Genomic DNA, 19,256 nt, shown 5'->3' with positions numbered 1-19,256 from the left:
TTTCCCAACTTTTCCATCATACAACACCATTAATCACATATGGCAAAAAAAATTCATTGTGCATCCTCTTCAGAGCTTGCACATATGAACCAATAACCTCACTTCTTGTGTCATGCAGTGCTGACAGGTTGCTTTTTCAGTGCTTATCACTAATTTATTTTCTGTTTGTTTGCATTTACATTTTATTTCAGCTACTTTTCACAATTTTTGCTGTTTGCATTTACATTTTATTTCAGCTACTTTTCACAATTTTTGCTTATGTAAATAAGAACCTGTCAAATTTTGTATTAATTAGATTCTTTACAGTAACCAATGTTGTCTCTTGTTAACCAGCTTTGCTTTCATTAAAAATTGCTGGATTCCATTTTATGTTTCAGAGCTGGATTGGGCTGTGGGTAGCTCACACTGATGTACATTGTATAATAGTTTCTTTATGGAAGTTTCTTTTTTAGTTTGTGATAGTATACAGATCCACCCTTAGTTATGAAGGTGTAGGGAAAATATTATGGGTCCAAAATACCCCTTAAGGTTAGGGGTAGCCATTTTTTGCTGGGACAATTTTTTTATGAACAATAAAATTTACATGTACGTACGTATCATAATAAAGGTGAAGATAATGAAAGTGTTGAAATTTAAGCTTGCTTAGAAGAAAAGTGGTGTGTGTGTGTGTGTGCGCGCACATGCACGCACGCGCGCGCACCAAAAGAAGTTTCAATGATTACTGGAATGAAAAGATAATTAATATTGATATTGTGCAATATCTACTCATTCTATTGTTTTTGTATTAAAATTATATTAGCAACATTACAGTACATAGTACATATTGTATTATTTTTAAAATAACTAAAAGGAACTAAATAGTACATAATTGCAATACGGTGCTCCCGCACTTTTACGCAGTATCAGATTCCAGAACCTGCCGTGGAAATGCAAAAATCCCATCGTAAAAATGCTTATAACTCTATTTTAACATTTTACAGCTTAATTTGATAATTCAAACAAAAATGTGCATCGAATTATCATTCAAAAACAATTTAATATTTCAAACAAAAATACACCCTAAATCGTCACTCCAAAACTTCTTAAGACATCTTAAATTAGTACCCTTTTATAACTGTGATTCTTGAGTATATACACAACCTAAATTGCTTATAACATTGATTTACTAATTTTAAAATATTAACATTAATGTTTTACAGAATGTTGGACAACTTATCAAGTTACCCCTGTACTGTACTGTATACATAAGCCATTTTCTGTCGTATTATTGAAGTATTAACCCTTTTAAAATGATCACCAATTCCCTTTTTTTGTATAACACTGTTTATTCACTAATTACTGTATTTTTTCATATTGTGTATGTGACTAAATACTGATTATTGTGATGGAAATTATTTACAGAATACTTACCGTATATGCCGCGTATAAAGTAACCTTTTAACCTTAAAAAATCTCCCCCAAATTGGAGGTCCTATTCAATGATAGGCTAACCCCTCAATATGTTGATAGGTATGTCAATAGTTAACTACTGTCACAACTATCAACACTAAACAAAACATCTGTAATAATGGTCAAAACCGTAGGTAATTCAAGTGAATCACTAGAAACACAACTATTGATCCTGTAACAAAACAGTAATTGCCATGGATAATTATTATTATCAGACATTAGGATGAGTGAGCTCTCACTTTGTTACAGGTTTACGATCTCTATCTGTAATTCTCAAAACTGGAAAGGTCTATAAACCTAAATATTTTATGGAGAAAATTATCATTTGCAAAACTTAAACGCATTACAGAATATAAACATTGCCATTGTATGCCATTTGTATATGATTATTGTTTGCATTCTCAAAATCTCTGCTGATTGACTATTATCAATATTTTCATTGCCATTAGGTGTTAGAGAAGAGATGTAATTCAGTGATAATTTTCCTTATAAATAAACAAAGTTGGGTTTAAAACGTGCACAATACTTGATTGTACATATATAAGCATTAAGTGTGATTTCGCCGGTTCCAGACAATTTTCGTCTTGTCCGTTATTCATTTTATTCAGCCCCAGTTGTAACCTGCAGCTACAGTTTAGTGCTGTTATTGTCTCTTCAGATCTCCATTGCTTGAAGAATAAACGCTTGACAGTTATTAAAAATTACTTGGCAGTTAGCTGTCTCCCGATTCTGTTGTTTATGTTGGTACAGGTTTACAATGTCTTCATCCGTAATTCTAAAACCTGGAATTTCTTACTGATACAGTATTAATCAATAATATTTGAGATGTGGTTCGGAAGTCATGTAAAGCTGCTGGTCCCATTGCTGAATAACCTCTGGTTCCATTTAGCGTAAAAACACCATGCAAACAAACAATAATAGTAATAGTTGTTGGTTTCTGCATTTGTTTATGCTGTCCTGAAATGCTCTTCCCAAGTGTGATGTTTCAGAATTTTGCTGAGAAAGCAAGTATGATTATGTGCATTTTGTTAAACAGCTCTAACTGTCTTTGATGTCTGTGTGAAATTCACTATCCACTACTTCCAGTTTTAAAGATTTGCCCAAAATAACTTCTTTGCAGCTCTAAATCATCTATCATTTGACAGAGAACACAGTGGCTGTTAATGAATTACTTTGTGAAATATTTATGCCCTAGGCTTCTTTCATTATTCACAATTATCACTAATTACACTAACAATTAATAACACTTAACACTAATGAAGTGATCTGAACAGATTTTTGTTTATCTTGACAGCTGAAAATTAGCCCCATTTATCCTGGAAATCCATAGTGCTCTCATTCTTTCACTAATCTCCTGAGTTTTATCTCCTTGATTTCTCACAACAGCGGGGGACTGAGTATAATGTGATTTGCCATCTCTGTTTCTCTGTTTGATTAACAGGTGCAACATGACCAACTTCCATGTTTACATCTGGGCCTCATTCTGGATAAAAAAAACTTATCCATAAACCATTATTTATGAAGGGGTTGAGAAGTAAAAAGCAAACTAAAATATTTTTTATGATAATCCAAATATTCCCCTAATACAGGTAGTCCCCGGTTATTGAAGGGGTTCTGTTCCCGGGGTGTGCTGATAAGCGAAAACCGCCATTAACCAAAACTCGGCAATTTATGACGTGTCATAAGGCACTTTATGGTGCGCCATAAGGCGCTATACGCCAATAAAGGGAACTCTGCCTGTTATGGCATAATAAATTGCCAATTTTATTGCTCTAGGCAAGCCCCATAAAACCAGATCACCAATACTAACAGAGTCTGCCTGTATATATGTATAGAATAGTAAATATTTTCAAGATTTCATTATCTCTGTTCATTGTAGAACTATGTTCCTGGTCTTTGATGTTTCTGCCTCTCAAGTGGTTGTGTCACGCAGGCCCCTTTCACCCATTGACAATAGTGGATGCATTTTAGCTACAGTAATATTTTTGTATTAACAAATTTCTTTTTTTCAGTTGTAGGTGTAAAAATTATGAAATAGGCTTATTTCAAATGTTATGGTTGCAACACAGTGATACATTTTTTTTTATCTTTTTGTGTTATTTTAACATCTGAAGGTAATGTGATAAGATTTTTTCGCAGAATGCACGGATGCTCATCAGCACTGGATGAACGAAAGTTTCGGAAATATTTTTCACTTTCCCGAAATTTGGCTACACTATATTTTCTTACGATTTTCAAATTTATGATAGATTTTAATATTATAAAACATAGTACTTTGGCCTTATATTTTCAAATAAACGTGTTTTCACATTCAATAAGAGAGAAATATGTAGCAGGTTAGGTTACCAGTTAGTGAATTTTGAATGAAATAACTATGCAAACATGTAGTATCACTTCTGACATTGCTTTACATGTTTTATACGATATTAATGATAATGGGAAAAATGTGTTTTTTAGTGAATAGGAGATCAAAATCTAAAATAATTTGGTTATGAGACTGCTGGATATTTCTTGGTTGGTGTATGAAAAGTAAAAGGAGATCATTGTTTATGAATAATGAAACTGTGAAAGATAAACCACCTCAATGACTAGCATTTCTGAATATTCATAAATCACTTGTGGGTGAGCTTGTATCTGATGTTTTCCCAATGCTTTACCCACAGATTCCAATACAATGGACAGTACCCTGGGTAGTGATTCAAGACATCATAGCATGAGAGGTGCTCCAATGAAAAGGCAGCATGATGACAATGTAGAGCATGATGAAGTTTCAGAAACTGAGGAGAGCAATAACTCATCAGCTACTTCAAAGCGAAGGCGGTGTAGAGGTCCTCGAGTTCGTGCTGGCAATGAAGGGGAGGATGATGACAGTAGGAAAATGAGTAATCAAGGTGTCTGTCCAGGGAGAAGACGGCGTAGACACTCTTCTTCACGTGGAGGTCAGAACTTTGGTGTGTAATGGAATTGCTTGAAAATGGCTGGTATTTTTAAACAAATTTTTGTCTAACTTTTTACATTAAATGATATTTATGTTGGCATATAAATCAACCCCTTAAAATCCTTAGGTTTAGTGTAGATCCAGATGCAGGAGTGTCTTTGCAAGATCTAGTAGTATTAGATAGATGCCAAGAGAGTAGAAAAGTTTAAAATTCATCTTGTCTAGATTGTAATGGCTAGAAGTGGCACATGGCATTGGAATGGTCATATAAACTTAACCAAACAAAAATTTCTTTTAGTTTTCTTCTGAAGATGAAAAAATAACTCACAAAATTACAGAGTATAACTTGTTTACTTGTAAGTATTTACAGAGTATTTTACTCAACACTTGAGTACAGTGGTACCTTGACCTATGGACCTGCCACTGTCTTGCTGGCTGTGTCTGCTTTCCGAGAAAGGCATTCACCACTTGTTTGCATTTCTCTACTCTTTGGTCTGTCAGGAATACTTTGGCTTGTGTTGTGTCTATCACCATTCCCAGATATTCCAAACGTTGACTTGGATCCAGCTGCGACTTCTGCTGATTCACCACAATACCTAGGCTGTGACAAAGCTGCAGGAGGGCCGCCCTGTCCCTGAGTAATTTCTCCCTGGACTTTGCTATCACCAGCCAATCGTCCAGATATCTTATTAGCCTGATCCCCTGAGCATGCGCCCACGCCGACACGAGGGTGAACACTCTTGTAAAAACTTACCTTACCTTACAGACCTTACAGTTCGTTCGGGTTGCCCCAGGTCCCTCAGTGTGAGGCGCCTCTAATGTCTACCAGAGAGTTGCTAGTACATCTTCCGGTATATTTTGCATCTTCCAATCTTGGATGGTCTGGGATGCAGTTTAGATATTTGTCGAGCTTATTCTTAAACACATCTACGCTCACTCCTGATATATTCCTCAGATGAGCTGGCAACGCATTGAATAGACGCTGCATTATCGATGCTGGTGCGTAGTGGATTAATGTCCTGTGTGCTTTCCTTATTTTTCCTTTTTCCTGGTATAGTTTTGGGCACTATTAATCTACTCTGCTTGCTCTTTCTGATATTTTTAGTTCCATGATATTTTCTGTTATTCCTTCTATCTGTTTCCATGCCTGAATTATCATGTAGCGTTCTCTTCTCCTTTCTAGACTATATAATTTTAAGTTTTATTGTATACTTACCGAACAATTATAGAGCCGTGATTTCCACGAGCGGCAGGATACTAAATTCAAATTTAGCGCGTCGGCGTCGCCAACACTGGTGGTGATGACGTCATCTCCCTCCACTCGCGGGAGAACCAGGTACAACTGCCCAGGTGAATTCAATTCTTTTCCTACCGGCGTCCGGTGAACATCGGTGGTCGGTGCGGTTGGATGACTTTGCTTCGCTTTTTTCTTGTGGATTTGATCTTCGGAATTGGTGAAGTACTCTTTTTTTGGCGTTGTTGTTATTTTGCTTTTTATTTAGGCGTTGCCATGTCGGATTCTAGTCCGTCGGGAGTTAGGTTTTGCATCTCAGGATGTAAAACTAGATTATCCAAGCTAGAGTATGATTCTCACACTAAATGTGTTAAGTGTAGGGGACAGGTTTGTTCAGCAGATCGAACATGTAACGAGTGTAGTGATTGGACTGATTCTCAATGGAAGTTTTTTAGTTCATACTCGGAGAAATTAGCTAAAGACAGAATTAGAAAAAAGCAGCGCTTAGGGAAAGTAGACTTAGCTCTGCTTCGTCTTGCGATGCATCTGTTCCTTCTGTTTATCCTCAAATTGTTATGTCTCCTTTAACTACACCTCCTATTCCTCCTACTAATCCCACTTCTCCGGCTTCCCGTGTAGTTTCTTCCGCACACCATTGCCAGTCTGGAATCGAGGTTAGATCAGAATTTTCGGTACTAGCGAATACGGTTTTGCAACTTGGTAATTCAGTTAAGACGTTTTTGGAGAAAGCGGCTTCAGGTAAGAGTGTAGTTGAGGGTGCGTCTGTCTGTCCTGACACGTCTCCTAGACAAAGGTCACTGTCCAGCTCCCCCGCACGCAGAAGACATACCGGAAGTCCAAGGGAGTCGATCGGGATTTGCCCACAGACAGGCGCCTCTCTTGTTGAGCCTGTTGCGCCTCAACAGGGCTCGGTTAAGCGTTGGAAAGGTGTTGCGGTCAGACGCCTTTCAATGATTCAAGCGATTCGTCTCTCCGGTCGCACGGCGCTCTTGGCGAGATTCGCCCGTTTCGCGTCCCTTAAAGAGGCGTTCAGGCGCCGATTCTTCGCCTCCTCCAGTCAAGCGGTATAAGGAGCCTGAGAGTAGGGTTGCGCCTCGGCCGTTAGCGGCTCGTTCGTCGCCTCAATCTGTGCCTTTTTCGGCTCCATCTACTAGTAGAGATTGTGGTTTTAGCGCTGTAGCTAGCAGTTCTAAGGGTGTTTCTTTAGGCGCTTTTTCGTCTGTTACGCCTGATGCGCCTGTTTCGCCTCGAATTTCGGCGGCTCCGAGCGAGGCGCAAGTAGTTTTTCCGCCTCCTGCTGAACATTTAGGCTCTTCCAAGCCTACGTTAACTGTTTTTGATTCGTCTCTGGCGCCTTTGCGCAAGCAGTTAGAGATGTTAACCAACTGGATGAATGAGTCCAAGGGTGGTTCGAAACCTTCAGATCCGGTTGTAGTTCCGTCTACTTCTTCGGCGGTATCGGAGAATGAAGAAGAAGTAGAGTAGGAGGATTCACATCACCTCTTCGTGTTATTCACGTTCTCCTTAGATTTCTTCTGGTATCTTTATCCAGATTATTTTGAGAAAGCGGCTCCGCGCCCCTCCTCCCCAACTTCGACTTTTTTGATGAGGAGGAAAAACTTCAGACCCTCTCCTCCCACCAAAAACTTGTTTCTATCTAAAGCGGTTAGACATTCGTTGAAAGAGATGGAGAAATGGATGTCTATGAAAAGAGACTTAGGGAAGGCTCTTTTTGCTTACCCTCCCTCTAAGTTTGCTTCGTAAGAGGTATAGGTTTTTATGTAACTGGGGAAGCTCCTTCTCTGGGAGTTTCTGCCTCCTCCCAGGGAGACTTCTCCAGTTTAATCGACTCTCTAGAAGATCTGCTTTCGCCGCAGCGAAAGTTTTTCTTTACAGCGCCTGAGTTGGACCACGTTGTAAAGAATCAATTTAAACTTTTGGAAGTCTTTAGCTTCCTTGATTGGACTATTGGCGCTTTAGCGGCCAAGATCGAAGACTGTTCCTTCTTCTTTTCTCAGGAGGTTTAGCGGAGGATTGGATTGGCGTTCTGTCCTGTTGCGGTTGGACAAATCCATTAGGGATGGATGTGATGAGTTAGCTTCGCTCATCGCCTTTGGTACCCTTAAGAAAAGGCAACTTTGGTGCTCCTTTGCTTCTAAAAGGGTTACGTCCCAACAGAAGTCTGCTCTCTTGTTTGCTCCTTTTGTGAAAGATAACCTCTTTCCAGACGATGTAGTGTTGTCAATTTCGTCTGCGCTAGATAAGAAATCTACTTCGGATTTTACATGGCACAGTCTACTAAGAGACCTAAAGCTCCTGTGGAGACTGTTTCCTTCGGTTTCTCCTCTGGCCCAAGCGCCTTTTCGAGGGGGGGGGAGAAAACCCAAGCTTCTTCTTTCGGCCGAAATCGAATTTGCGACCTCAGTCTAAGGCCTCGGCCAAGGTTAACAAACCTTCCAAATGAAAGCTCGGTTCTTCATGCACCAGTGGGAGCCAGGCTGGCTCTGTTTTGGGAGGAATGGGAAAAAAAACAGAGGAGCAGAAGCCTGGTAGTGCAAGTACTCAAGTTCGGCTATCGTATTCCTCTCGTTTCACCTCCCTCGCTCTCACCTGTGCCATTCCATTCCAGGCATACTCTCCGGGCTCAGACAAAAATTTCTGGCGCTAGCCGCAGAAGTGGAAGCGCTTGTTCTCAAAGAAGCGATAGAACAGATAGAAGGGGATTTTTCCTCCAGGCTTTTACAATCGCCTTTTTGTAGTTCCCAAGTCATCAGGGGGCTGGAGGCCGGTTTTGGATGTGAGCGCCCTGAACTTGCATGTCCAGAAAACAAAATTTCATATGGAGACCACTCGGTCGGTTCTGGAGTCCATCAGACAGGGGGATTGGATGGTCTCTCTGGACATGCAAGACGCTTATTTTCACATTCCGATACATCGCGAATCTCGGAAGTACCTGAGGTTCATGTTCGAAGGCAAGGTGTTTCAGTTTCGGCGCTTTGCTTCGGACTAGCGACCGCTCCTCAAGTTTTCACCAGGGTTCTATCCCCGATAGGAAGCTGGCTACACATATTAGGAGTAAGAATCTCCCTCTATCTGGACGATTGGCTTCTCCGGTCGGAATCAGAGAGTCGGTGCATGAAGGACCTTGGAACAACTCTGGATCTTGCCAGAAAGTTAGGAATTCTGGTCAACAAACAGAAGTCCCAGTTGGTTCCATCTCAGAGCATCCTTTATTTGGGGATGATTCTGAATGCTCAAGTTTTTCGGGCTTTTTCTGTCCCCGAAGAGGGTTCAAGGCTGTCTGGAGACAGTTCAGGAGTTCTTGGACAAAAAGGTAAGTTCTGCCAATCAGTGGATGAGGCTCCTGGGCAAATTGAGTCAGTGGAGAAATTTGTGACGTTGGGAAGACTGCACATGAGACCTCTGCAGTTTTTCCTGAGAGCCTCTTGGTGCAGGAGGACAACAACCAGACTCGATTACCTTTCCTGTCACAGATCAAATAAAAGAGGACCTAAAGGTGGTGCGCTTCTCTCGAGCAAGGTTGGAAGAAGGGTTAGATTTACGACCCATCCTCCCGAACCTACAGTTCTTTTCCGAGCGCATCGGACACAGGTTGAGGGAGCCCTACTGGGAAATCAACGGACTTCAGGAGCTTGGTCGAAGAAGGAGAAGAAGTTCCACATAAATGTAAAGGAACTGTTAGCAATTTTCTTAGGGCTCAGACAGTTTCGGAGCTTAGTAGAAGGTCGAGTAGTGGCAGTGCATTCCGACAACTCCACGGCTCTCTCGTACGTGCGGGGAAACAGGGGGGGACTCAGTCTTTCTCTCTGTAGCGAAAGTAAGCCAAGGATCTCCTCCTGTGGTCAAACGAAGCGGAGGTTCAGCTAGTCCCGAGATTTGTTCCGGGAAAGAATGAAACGTCCTGGCGGACGAGTTAAGTCGTCAACAGCAAGTGTTACCTCTGGAGTGGACTTTGGACAACAAGATTTGTCAGAAACTTTGGCGCCTTTGGGGACGACCGTCAATAGACCTGTTCGCGACATCAAGGAACAACCGTCTTCCTCTCTTTTGTTCTCCAGTCCCAGATCCTCTAGCTTGGTCGGTGGACGCAATGCTGTTGGATTGGTCGGGTCTGGAAGCTTATGCATTCCCTCCGTTCGGTCTAATAAGAGAGGTGCTGAACAAGTTCATGTTGCACAGCAATGTAACGCTAACGTTAATCGCTCCTTTTGGCCCAGGAAAGAGTGGTTCCCGGGACCTTCTCCAGTTGTTAGTAGACTAACCCAGACTTCTTCCTCCAGAGAAGTGGCTTCTCAAACAACCTCACTTCAAGAGGTTCCACCAAAACTTGTCCGCTCTAGCTCTGACAGGGTGGTTCAGACTGTCCGGAATCTTGTCAGAGCGAAAGGATTTTCAAGAAGAGCTGCAGAAGCTATCGCTCGTTGTAGGAGAGAGTCTTCTAACAAACTCTATCAAGGGAAGTGGAGAATCTTCAGAGAGTGGTGTAGAAGTGCTAAAGTCTCTACTTCTGCGACCTCTTTAACAGAAATAGCAGATTTTCTTCTATTTCTTAGGAACTCTTAAGAAACTGGCTCCTTTCGACGATCAGAGGATATAGAGCCATGCTCTCTTCGGTTTTTCGACATCGAGGTTTGGATATTTCCTCCAATTCAGATCTGTCGGACCTCATTAGGTCTTTCGAAACCACTAAGCTCCCGCAAGATACAGTGGCTTGGAACTTAGATGTGGTGCTTAAGTTCCTCATGGGGCCACCGTTTGAGCCTTTGAAGTCGCTTCACTCAGGAACTTGACTAAGAAGGCACTCTTTCTTATTGCACTAGCTTCTGCTAAGCGTGTCAGCGAATTGCACGCTATAGACAAAAGAGTCGGTTTTCTCTCAAGGCAATGCTGTATTTTCGGTATCTTTGACCTTTCTAGCCAAAAATGAGAAATCCTTCTAATCCTTGGCCGAGGAGTTTTGTGGTAAGGAACTTATCTGATTTGGTTGGACATGAGGAGGAAGAAAGGCTCTTATGTCCAGTCAGGGCTATTAAGCAGTATCTGTTTGCCACTAAGGGTATTAGAGGACAATCTTCTAAGCTCTGGACCTCGGTTCAAAATCCCTCTCGTCCTCTTTCTAAGAATGCTATATCGTTCTTTATTAGAGCGCTTATCAGGGAAGCTCACTCGCAGTCCGAGAACGACCAATCTTTCCGTTCTGGAGAGTTAAAAGCTCACGAGGTTAGAGCAGTGGCAACTTCTTTAGCATTCAGAAAGAATTTATCTTTAGCTTTCGATTCTTCAGAGCACGTTCTGGAGATCGAATTCGGTTTTTGCCGAGTCATTATCTCAAAGAGGTAGAAACGGTTTTCGAGAATTGTAAAAACGTTAGGTCCGGTGGCGGTTTTCTGGCATGGTGTTGGGAGAAACGGCACAGGGGTCGCCTCACTCTATGCTAACTTTTCACCTTGAATAGGTTGTCGAGTTCAAGGGAAGCTGGGGGTACTGAGTACCTGGGATACTCACCAGTCTGTTAGGTCAGATTTTACAATGGTTGGGTATATATGTTTTTAAATCTGGTGTTGGTGACAAATGTTTTGTATGATTGAATTTCTGGTCTTAGCCCAGGGCAAGGGCAATCTTTGTTGTTACTATCCTCCGTCAGTCAGCCTTGACTCGCTTGAACTACGGAAGGATTCCACTCCTGTAGAGGCTAACTTTGGTCAAATTCCAATTCCTCTACAATAGTAAGAAGAGCACCGACCAGAGGCAGGTAACAGTCTGCTGTAGCTCTCCTTACAAGGTAAGGTACAACAGACACCTTGAGTGTTTACTGGTATTGCAATAAATGTAACCATTTTAAAAAATACTAGTGGTCCACTGAATCCCACCTTCCCATAAATGTGTAATCAGCTCTATAATTGTTCGGTAAGACACTACAATGAAAAAAATGAAATTTTCATTATTAAAATGAAGTTTTTATTGTATACTTACCGAACAATTATGATTATACCACCCTCCTCCCCTTAGGTGGACGGACGGGCAGAAAGAATTGGATTCACCTGGGCAGTTGTACCTGGTTCTCCCGCGAGTGGAGGGAGATGACGTCATCACCACCAGTGTTGGTGCGACGCCGACCGAGCTAAAATTTGAATTTAGTATCCTGCCGCTCGTGGAAATCACGGCTCTATAATTGTTCGGTAAGTATACAATAAAACTTCATTTTAATAATGAAAATTTCATGATTGTAGTCTTTCCCAGTAGTCTAGGTCCTTAACTTCTTCTATTCTAGCTGTAAAGGACCTTTGTACACTCTCTATTTGTGCAATATCCTTTTGATAGTGTGGGTACCATATCATATTGCAATATTCAAGTGGACTACGAACATATGTTTTATAAAGCAATATCATGTGTTCAGCTTTTCTTGTTTTGAAGTGCCGTAACAACATTCCCATTTTGCTTTACATTTTGCCAACAGAATTGCTATTGATCATTGCATAACATGTTCCTATTCATCATCACACCAAGGTCTTTAACTGCTTCCTTATTTGTGATTGTCTCATTATTAGGTCCCCTATATGCATATAGCTTTCCTTCTCTGTCTCCATAATTTATTGATTCAAATTTATCAGAGTTAAATACCATCCTATTTACCTCTGCCCAATCATATACTTTGTTAAGGTCTCTTTGTAGAGCGTTCCTATCTTCTCACAAGTAATTTCTCTACTTATTCTTGTGTCATCAGCGAAACTACTCACACTACCGAATCCTTAACATTACTGTCTATGTCTTCAATCATAATAACAAACAATATTGCAGCTAGCACCGTACCTTGTGGCACACCGGATATTACCTTGGTTTCATCCGATTTCTCATCGTTTGCAATAACTATCTGTTTTCTGTTGTGTAAAAATTCTTTTAACCATCTTCCTACTTTATCTACGATATTGTGTTTTCTAATTTTCTTTGCTAATATTTATGGTCTACTTTGTCAAAAGCTTTTGCAAAGTCTAGATAAACCACATCTGTTTCATTTCCGCTTTTCATATTTTTGAATATGTTCTCACGGTGGACTAACAGTTGGGTTTTTGTGTACTTTTTTCCGGGTACGAACCGTGTTTGTCCTATATTAAACAAATTATTTTTTATTAAATGTTTCATAATATTTTTCTTCATTACCCTTTCATACACTTTCATAATATGTGATGTTAGACTCACAGGCCTATAATTACTTGCCTCTAGTCTTGATCCACTTTTGAAAGTAGGGGTGATATATGCTAATTTGTGCTCATCATAAATCTTGCCTGTATCTACACTTTGTCTTAATAATATTGCAAGTGGCTTTGCGATAGAATGAACTACTTTCTTTAACAAAATAGCAGGGACTCCATCCGGCCCTGCAGCAGCTCCATTTTTAATTTCATTAATTGCCTGCACAATATCAGCTTCATTAATTTCTATGTCAGCTAAATATTCACTATTTTTCTTCCCTTACTTCTATATCATTATCTTCATTATCTATTCTAGGGGTGAATTCTCTCTTATATTCGTTCTGCCAGTTATGTTGCAAACTTTCTTTTTTTTTCATTCGTTAATCTCCCTTCAATTCTCAGAGGGCCTATTTCTATTCTTCTTTTATTCATCTTCTTCGCATATGAGTATAATAGTTTGGGGTTTTGCTTGATATTTACTAGGGTTTTTTTTCCAAGTCCCGTTTTTCATTTTCTTTTGATTGTATAATCTTTTGTTCTGCATTTTCTATCTTACTTTTTAGTTCTATAACTTTCCATGCATTTTTTTCTTTTGCAAGACCTTTTTTCCACGTTCTGATTTTCTGGAACAAGATCCTTCTGTCACTTGGTATGCATGAATGATGTTTACTTTTCTTCTTCGGTATATTATTTTTTCCCACTATTTTCTCCCATAGTTTTTTTTTTTTTATTTATATAATATCTCCGTATTTACCCTTATGTCATCACTTACGAAAATGTTATCCCAATCTTTGTTTAATTCTTCATTAATTTCTGACCATTTTATATTTTACTGTAGAAGTTGTATTTTCCATATCCTTCCCACTTTTCATTTCTTGCTTATCTCTATTTTCACTTGCTTTGGAATGAACTGTTAATTCTATGACATTATGGTCTGAAATACTCGCATTATAAACTATTATTTCTTTAACATAATTCATCTCGTTCACAAATACTAGGTCTAAAGTATTTTCCTTTCTTTTTGTTGGCAGGTGATTTATTTGTTGAATGTTGTATTCTAGTAGCATATCTAATAGCTTTTCAAATTGCCTCTTATCTTCTGCACTACTATTACTCTCTTTTTTATATGTATAAGTACAACCACAATCTCCTATTCGTTCTTTCCATTCTACGAAAGGAAAGTTGAAGTCACCAGATAGGAGAATAGTCCAGTCCCTTGTGATTTCTACATATATCATCCAATTTTTCAATTATTAAGTCAACTCTTTAGTATTAGGAGGTCTATATATTACTATGTTCATCAATTTTTCAGATTCAAATTCTACCGCTATTAGTTCACATTCTGAGTTACTATATTTCTCATATATTTTTCCTTGTTTTTTGTCTTTCCCATATATTGCGGTTCCCCCTTGATTCCTATTTTTTCTATCTGATCTATAAGTTTGGAACCCTTTTATTTGATCATCATTCCCAGTCTCTTGGGAATACCAGGTTTCACTTATATTCATTATATCTATTTTCTTTTCATTTTGGGTTAGTTCTTCTAAGTACTCTATTTTTCTTTTTGAGTTACTCGTAACTAAACCCTGCGCATTCATCACTATGATGGTTTGCGTGTTTTTCTCCTTCATTTAATAATGGTAGTAATAAGGATTTTCCCATGTCTCTTTCCTGTTTCTGGTATGTTGTTCTTTTTTTCATTTCCAGAAATTCTGACATTAAAAAATCCAACTTTTCCATAATATTTGATCTTCCTTCATCATAATTATTCATTTTGTGTCTGAATCTGCAATTTCTTTTCTCCGTTTGCTGCAATATCCTCGTTGCAGAACAAATAAATCAAGTTAGTTATCGGTCTTGAGTAGAATTTCGGAGCTGATGCTTTGAAATTTTTTGCTGACACCTCTGCATATCTCATTGGTGGTTTGCTTTTCTCTTTTACCTGATATTCTTGATTTCTCTCTTTATTTTTGTTTGTTTCTTTCTTATTTTGGATTTTTATTACTTGGTTGGTTATTTATTTGATTATGATTCATGGCTACAGGTGCATATATTTGCATTTTTTGTCGAACTTACATCCTTTTCCTTCTTTTAGTTTTTACATATTTTTGGATGCAGATCTCTGCAATCATCCCCATATCCATCTAAGTATGCACATTTACCATATATTTCATAGTTTTGACATATCTTAGGATGTTTGTAGTAACATCTTTCTCCAAATCTGCAATTCCCTCTTTTCAAAAGGTTGCAGATTTTGTCTTTCTTGTCTATTTTTTTTTTTCCTCTTTCCCGTCATTGTGTAGATCTGGGTAGAGCCTCTTCGGGATTTGCTTTTCTGTTGTTTCATATCGTAATTTATTTTCTTCGTAGGTAGCTGCTTTATTGCCTCATATGTAGTATCAATGAGTATCTCTGCATCCATACTTTTATCTTGTTCTTTGTTTTCCTTATTTTTTTCTGTCATTTCATTTTTGTTTACTTCTCTTCCGTTTTCCTCTTCTTCTTTTTCTTCTTCTTCTTCCTCTTCCTCTTCTTCTTCATCCTCAACTATTTGTACATTCAATCTTGATTTAATAACATTGTCATTTCCATGATAGACATGTTTTGAACAAAAAATGCTTGTACTTTCTTTTCTCAAATCTTGTATTACCTCAGCACACTGTGGATGGGTCGGAATGTTGCATGCAGCACATTTTCTGATTAGGTTTTGTGGATTGACTATGCTATACCAAACCTTACACAGTTTGCATGCTTTTGGCATTCTTTTTCCTAATGCATCAATTAGGATATTCACAAGATTCACCTTATTCATTTTCTTTGTTTCGGAATATGTTGGTTTATGTATATTTTCTTTATGAGTCTCTTGACCACTTGGATTTTATTTGGAACTTCTTCAATTATTTTTCAAGATGTTTCATTAGATTTGTTCCAGTTTGAAGGATTATATCCTAATTATCTATGAATGTTTTGTATCCTTTTTGGTTAGGACTGTTGCTGATTTCATAGATGAGAAATGCCAGTTCCCTTCCTGCTACCTCATCGTATTGCGAATCTGCTAAACACGCCAAATTACGCCACCTCTTCCCGCAGTTGGAACTTACTGCCATCTTGTTCTGTTTTATAGTATTACACTTGATAAACTAACTTAGAAGACGCTTTATCCTACTATTTTCACACTAATCTTATCACCGATAGTTCACGAACACTTCTAGATATTTCTCAAATTCTAGTCGTATGTTAAACTTGTGATATCTGTTGATTAATCTGACTTCACGCGGGTACGTCTCACCAAGCAAGATGGCTACTACGAGAGAGGAGACGTTGTCAATCCGAAGCACAGGACCTTGAATTCGAAAGCTTTCCCTGCAAGACTGTAGCGGAGAAATTTCCTTGAAGACTGATGGACTGGTATCTGAAAGTATGCGTCCTTTAAATCGACTGTCAGCATAAGTCTCCGATTCTGACTGCTTGTAGAACCGTTTTCGGAGTTTCCATCTTGAAACTGGTTTTCCTTATAAACAGATTCAGCGTTGACAGGTCTATTACTGTCCTCCACTCCCCGTTGGCTTTGGGTACCAGGAAAATCCTGCTGTAGAAGCCTTTTGTCGGACTGCATACTTGTTGCACAGCTCCTTTTTCCATCATCTTCTTCACTTCGTCCTGCAGATTAGTGGCCTTCTGAGATTTGTGGGCATAAGTGACGTGGGGTAATGGTTGATCTGTCAGGGGCGGGGTTACCTCGAACGGAATCAAATACCCGATCCTGAGAACATCCACCACCCACTGCTCTGCCCCTAGTTCCTGCCACACCTTCCAGTGATTTGCCAGCAACCCCCCACTGGTGTGGCCGAGTGATGGGAGGCGCCCATCCTATCTTCTTGAGCCTCTCCCTCTTCCCCTATTGCCCCTTCCTCTGTTGTTTCTATTGTGAAAGGGCCGATGAGTTATCCTCTTTGGGGAAGAGGGTCTTGTGACTCTATTAGGGATGCTATGTCTCACTGTCTTCTTTCGAGACATCTGCTGTTGTCTTCCCTCCAAAGGAGTAGTTTGACTGTTAGACGTTTTCCTAACTGCCTGTTGCACCAACCTATCGTTAGTGTCCATCCTTCTTCTATCTATCGCCTCTTCCAGTATGACCTCTGGCAACAGTAGTTGCGATTCCAAGATATCCCCATTCCTCATTGCTAAACAGGGAATCCAAATCCACATTGCGGCTTAGTCTAGCCAATGCTGCATCTCTCCTCATTAGCAGGATATTTGCCCAAACATTGGCACTTACGTTTGTCAGGTACGCAATCGCCTTGGACCCTGACTGTAGTAATCTAATGAACAATGGTTCATCCACTACTTTCCTTGTTGCTTCCGAGGATGCAATTTTCGCCACTGCTGTTGACCAAAGGTCTAACCAGGACGCAGCCTGAAAGACAGAAGAAGCTGTTGCTTCTAACGTAGCAGCCTCTTGGTACGTCATCGAAGGGCACTCCATTTTAACCTGATCCAAGGTTAATCCAGGCCTTAACCTTACAACATTAGGGTTCATTTGTCTAGACAGCAAAGGGACCTTCGGTGTCGTATAATATTTCCTTTGTTTTATCATTGGAGGGGGAATAAATTTAAATGATCTATTAGATCTTAAGGAATTATCCCTCCCTGCAATCTTTGCGTTTACGTGTTGCAAGACCGATTCCGCATGACTCGAACAAGGCAATTCATACGACACCTTGGTATCCCTCTTTAGTCCCAAACGCCATGTCAATTCCAGAGGAAGCATACTGGCCGGTGTTTCTGTCTTCTCCGAAAGGCTATTGAATTGACGAATCAAATCAATAACCTCTGGATACGAGACCAGAAACTCTTGGTTTTCTCCTTCCTCCGGCTCTAGTGTACCACTCTCCGTCACGAGGGATGTTGTCTCGCCTCTATCTTCTGACAGACGGCCCGGAATTCCACGGCCGCCTGCCCATACGGCCGCGTCTCTTTGATCTTTGCTGGCCGCTGTTGGCTCGATCCCAGATAGTCAGCAGGGGAACGAGAACGTCTCAACTCTTTCTCTGCTCACGGATCTAGAGCGAGAATCTCGTCTAGATCTCCACGATGAAGGCTCCCTTAAGACAGAGGTAAGTTCGTCTCTATTAGCATTGGCATCGTTTTCGAGCGTCGGCGAGCCCGGCCTCGGCCTCCCATCCAGACGGACACTGCCTTCCACGAACGTATCCGCCGAGGTTGCCAACTCTCTATTTTTCGTACTTTTAATAGGAGCCTTAACGTCCTTCTTACGTATTTTGAACGGCCTTACGGGCGAAACTGGGACCTGCATTCCATCCTCTGCTGCACCTTTCGCTGCCAACGTCGATTTTACCAGAGGTATCGCAGTTTTTGCGATCCGAACTGGCAACTCCGCCTCGGCCGCTAGCTCGCCGGCCGTCACCTCTCTCGCTTGTTCGGACTCTTGCGAACAGCTTCGTCTGCCAACCTTGTGCTTAATAGCCACTGATTTTCCGACCTTCTTGCTGACTTGGAAATGACAGTCTTGGTCCGAAGAAGAGGAAGAATTGATTCTTATCCTCTTGGCCCGAGGATCCGCCAGGAACTCCCGAATCCTCCTCCAACGCTTGACTGGCGCTCGCCGTGACGTTATCGGACTTAGCGATGACGCCGAACTAGAGGAAGAAGACGAAGAAGGCGAATCACACTTTTTCTTTTTGTCTCTCTTATTCATTCTCTCCTCTATATCCTGTAATTTCTGCATTACAGTTTGCATTGACGGGTCAGAAGGCGTATTAGCGTCTGGGTGCAGCGAAAAAGGCCGAGAATCGGTCTGTGACGTCATCACGCCTGCCATCTCAGAGTGTGACGTATGTTGTGACGTCATCCCTCTCGTAGGGAGAGACTGAGAGGTTTCTGCTGGCAACCGCACGTTTGCTGCCAAACTACCTCCCACGTTCTGCATCGCTGTAAATACTGAGTGGGATGGTGAAGCCGCGGCATTAATTCCCCATAATTGCAAGCCCGGGGGATGAGGAACATTCAGCGCTGCCGGACCCTGCTGGAACCGTGACGTCATATAATGCGCAAGCAGACCATCCAAGTTGGTACGCCGGGTAGGCCTAGCGCTGACCACGTACCATCTAACCTATGCGCTTGAGTAGCAGGAGCCTGGAACAAAGATGGCGGATCTCCCCCTCTACTTGCTGGGAACAAAGGAGAATGCAAATTATTCATAAAATTACCCAAGGCCCCTCCTGACGTTTCCGATACAGAACCGCTAGGAGAAAACCGAAGGGGTATGAGACAATTCAAAAGCAGGTGGAGAAACATATGGAGCAGCCTGGTTTATTACCGATACAAAAGAAGCCGGTAAGGATTGGTCATCCAAAGATGGCGTCACCCCCTTCCTTTTGTA

General features: G+C 40.7%; 1 protein-coding gene across 1 annotated transcript in view; it reads left to right on the top strand.

Annotated features, from left to right (window-relative positions):
* The window catches only part of LOC135217523 (AT-rich interactive domain-containing protein 4B-like), a 137,989-nt gene that overhangs the window by 95,683 nt on the left and 23,050 nt on the right, over positions 1-19,256 (top strand). Inside the window, 1 exon segment of the mRNA XM_064253485.1 lies at positions 4,113-4,400. Within this exon segment, the coding sequence (XP_064109555.1) occupies positions 4,113-4,400 (288 nt within the window).

This window comes from Macrobrachium nipponense, chromosome 7, assembly GCF_015104395.2.
Source record: "Macrobrachium nipponense isolate FS-2020 chromosome 7, ASM1510439v2, whole genome shotgun sequence".
Lineage (NCBI taxonomy): Eukaryota > Metazoa > Arthropoda > Malacostraca > Decapoda > Palaemonidae > Macrobrachium > Macrobrachium nipponense.
This window is presented reverse-complemented; position numbering and strand designations above follow the sequence as displayed.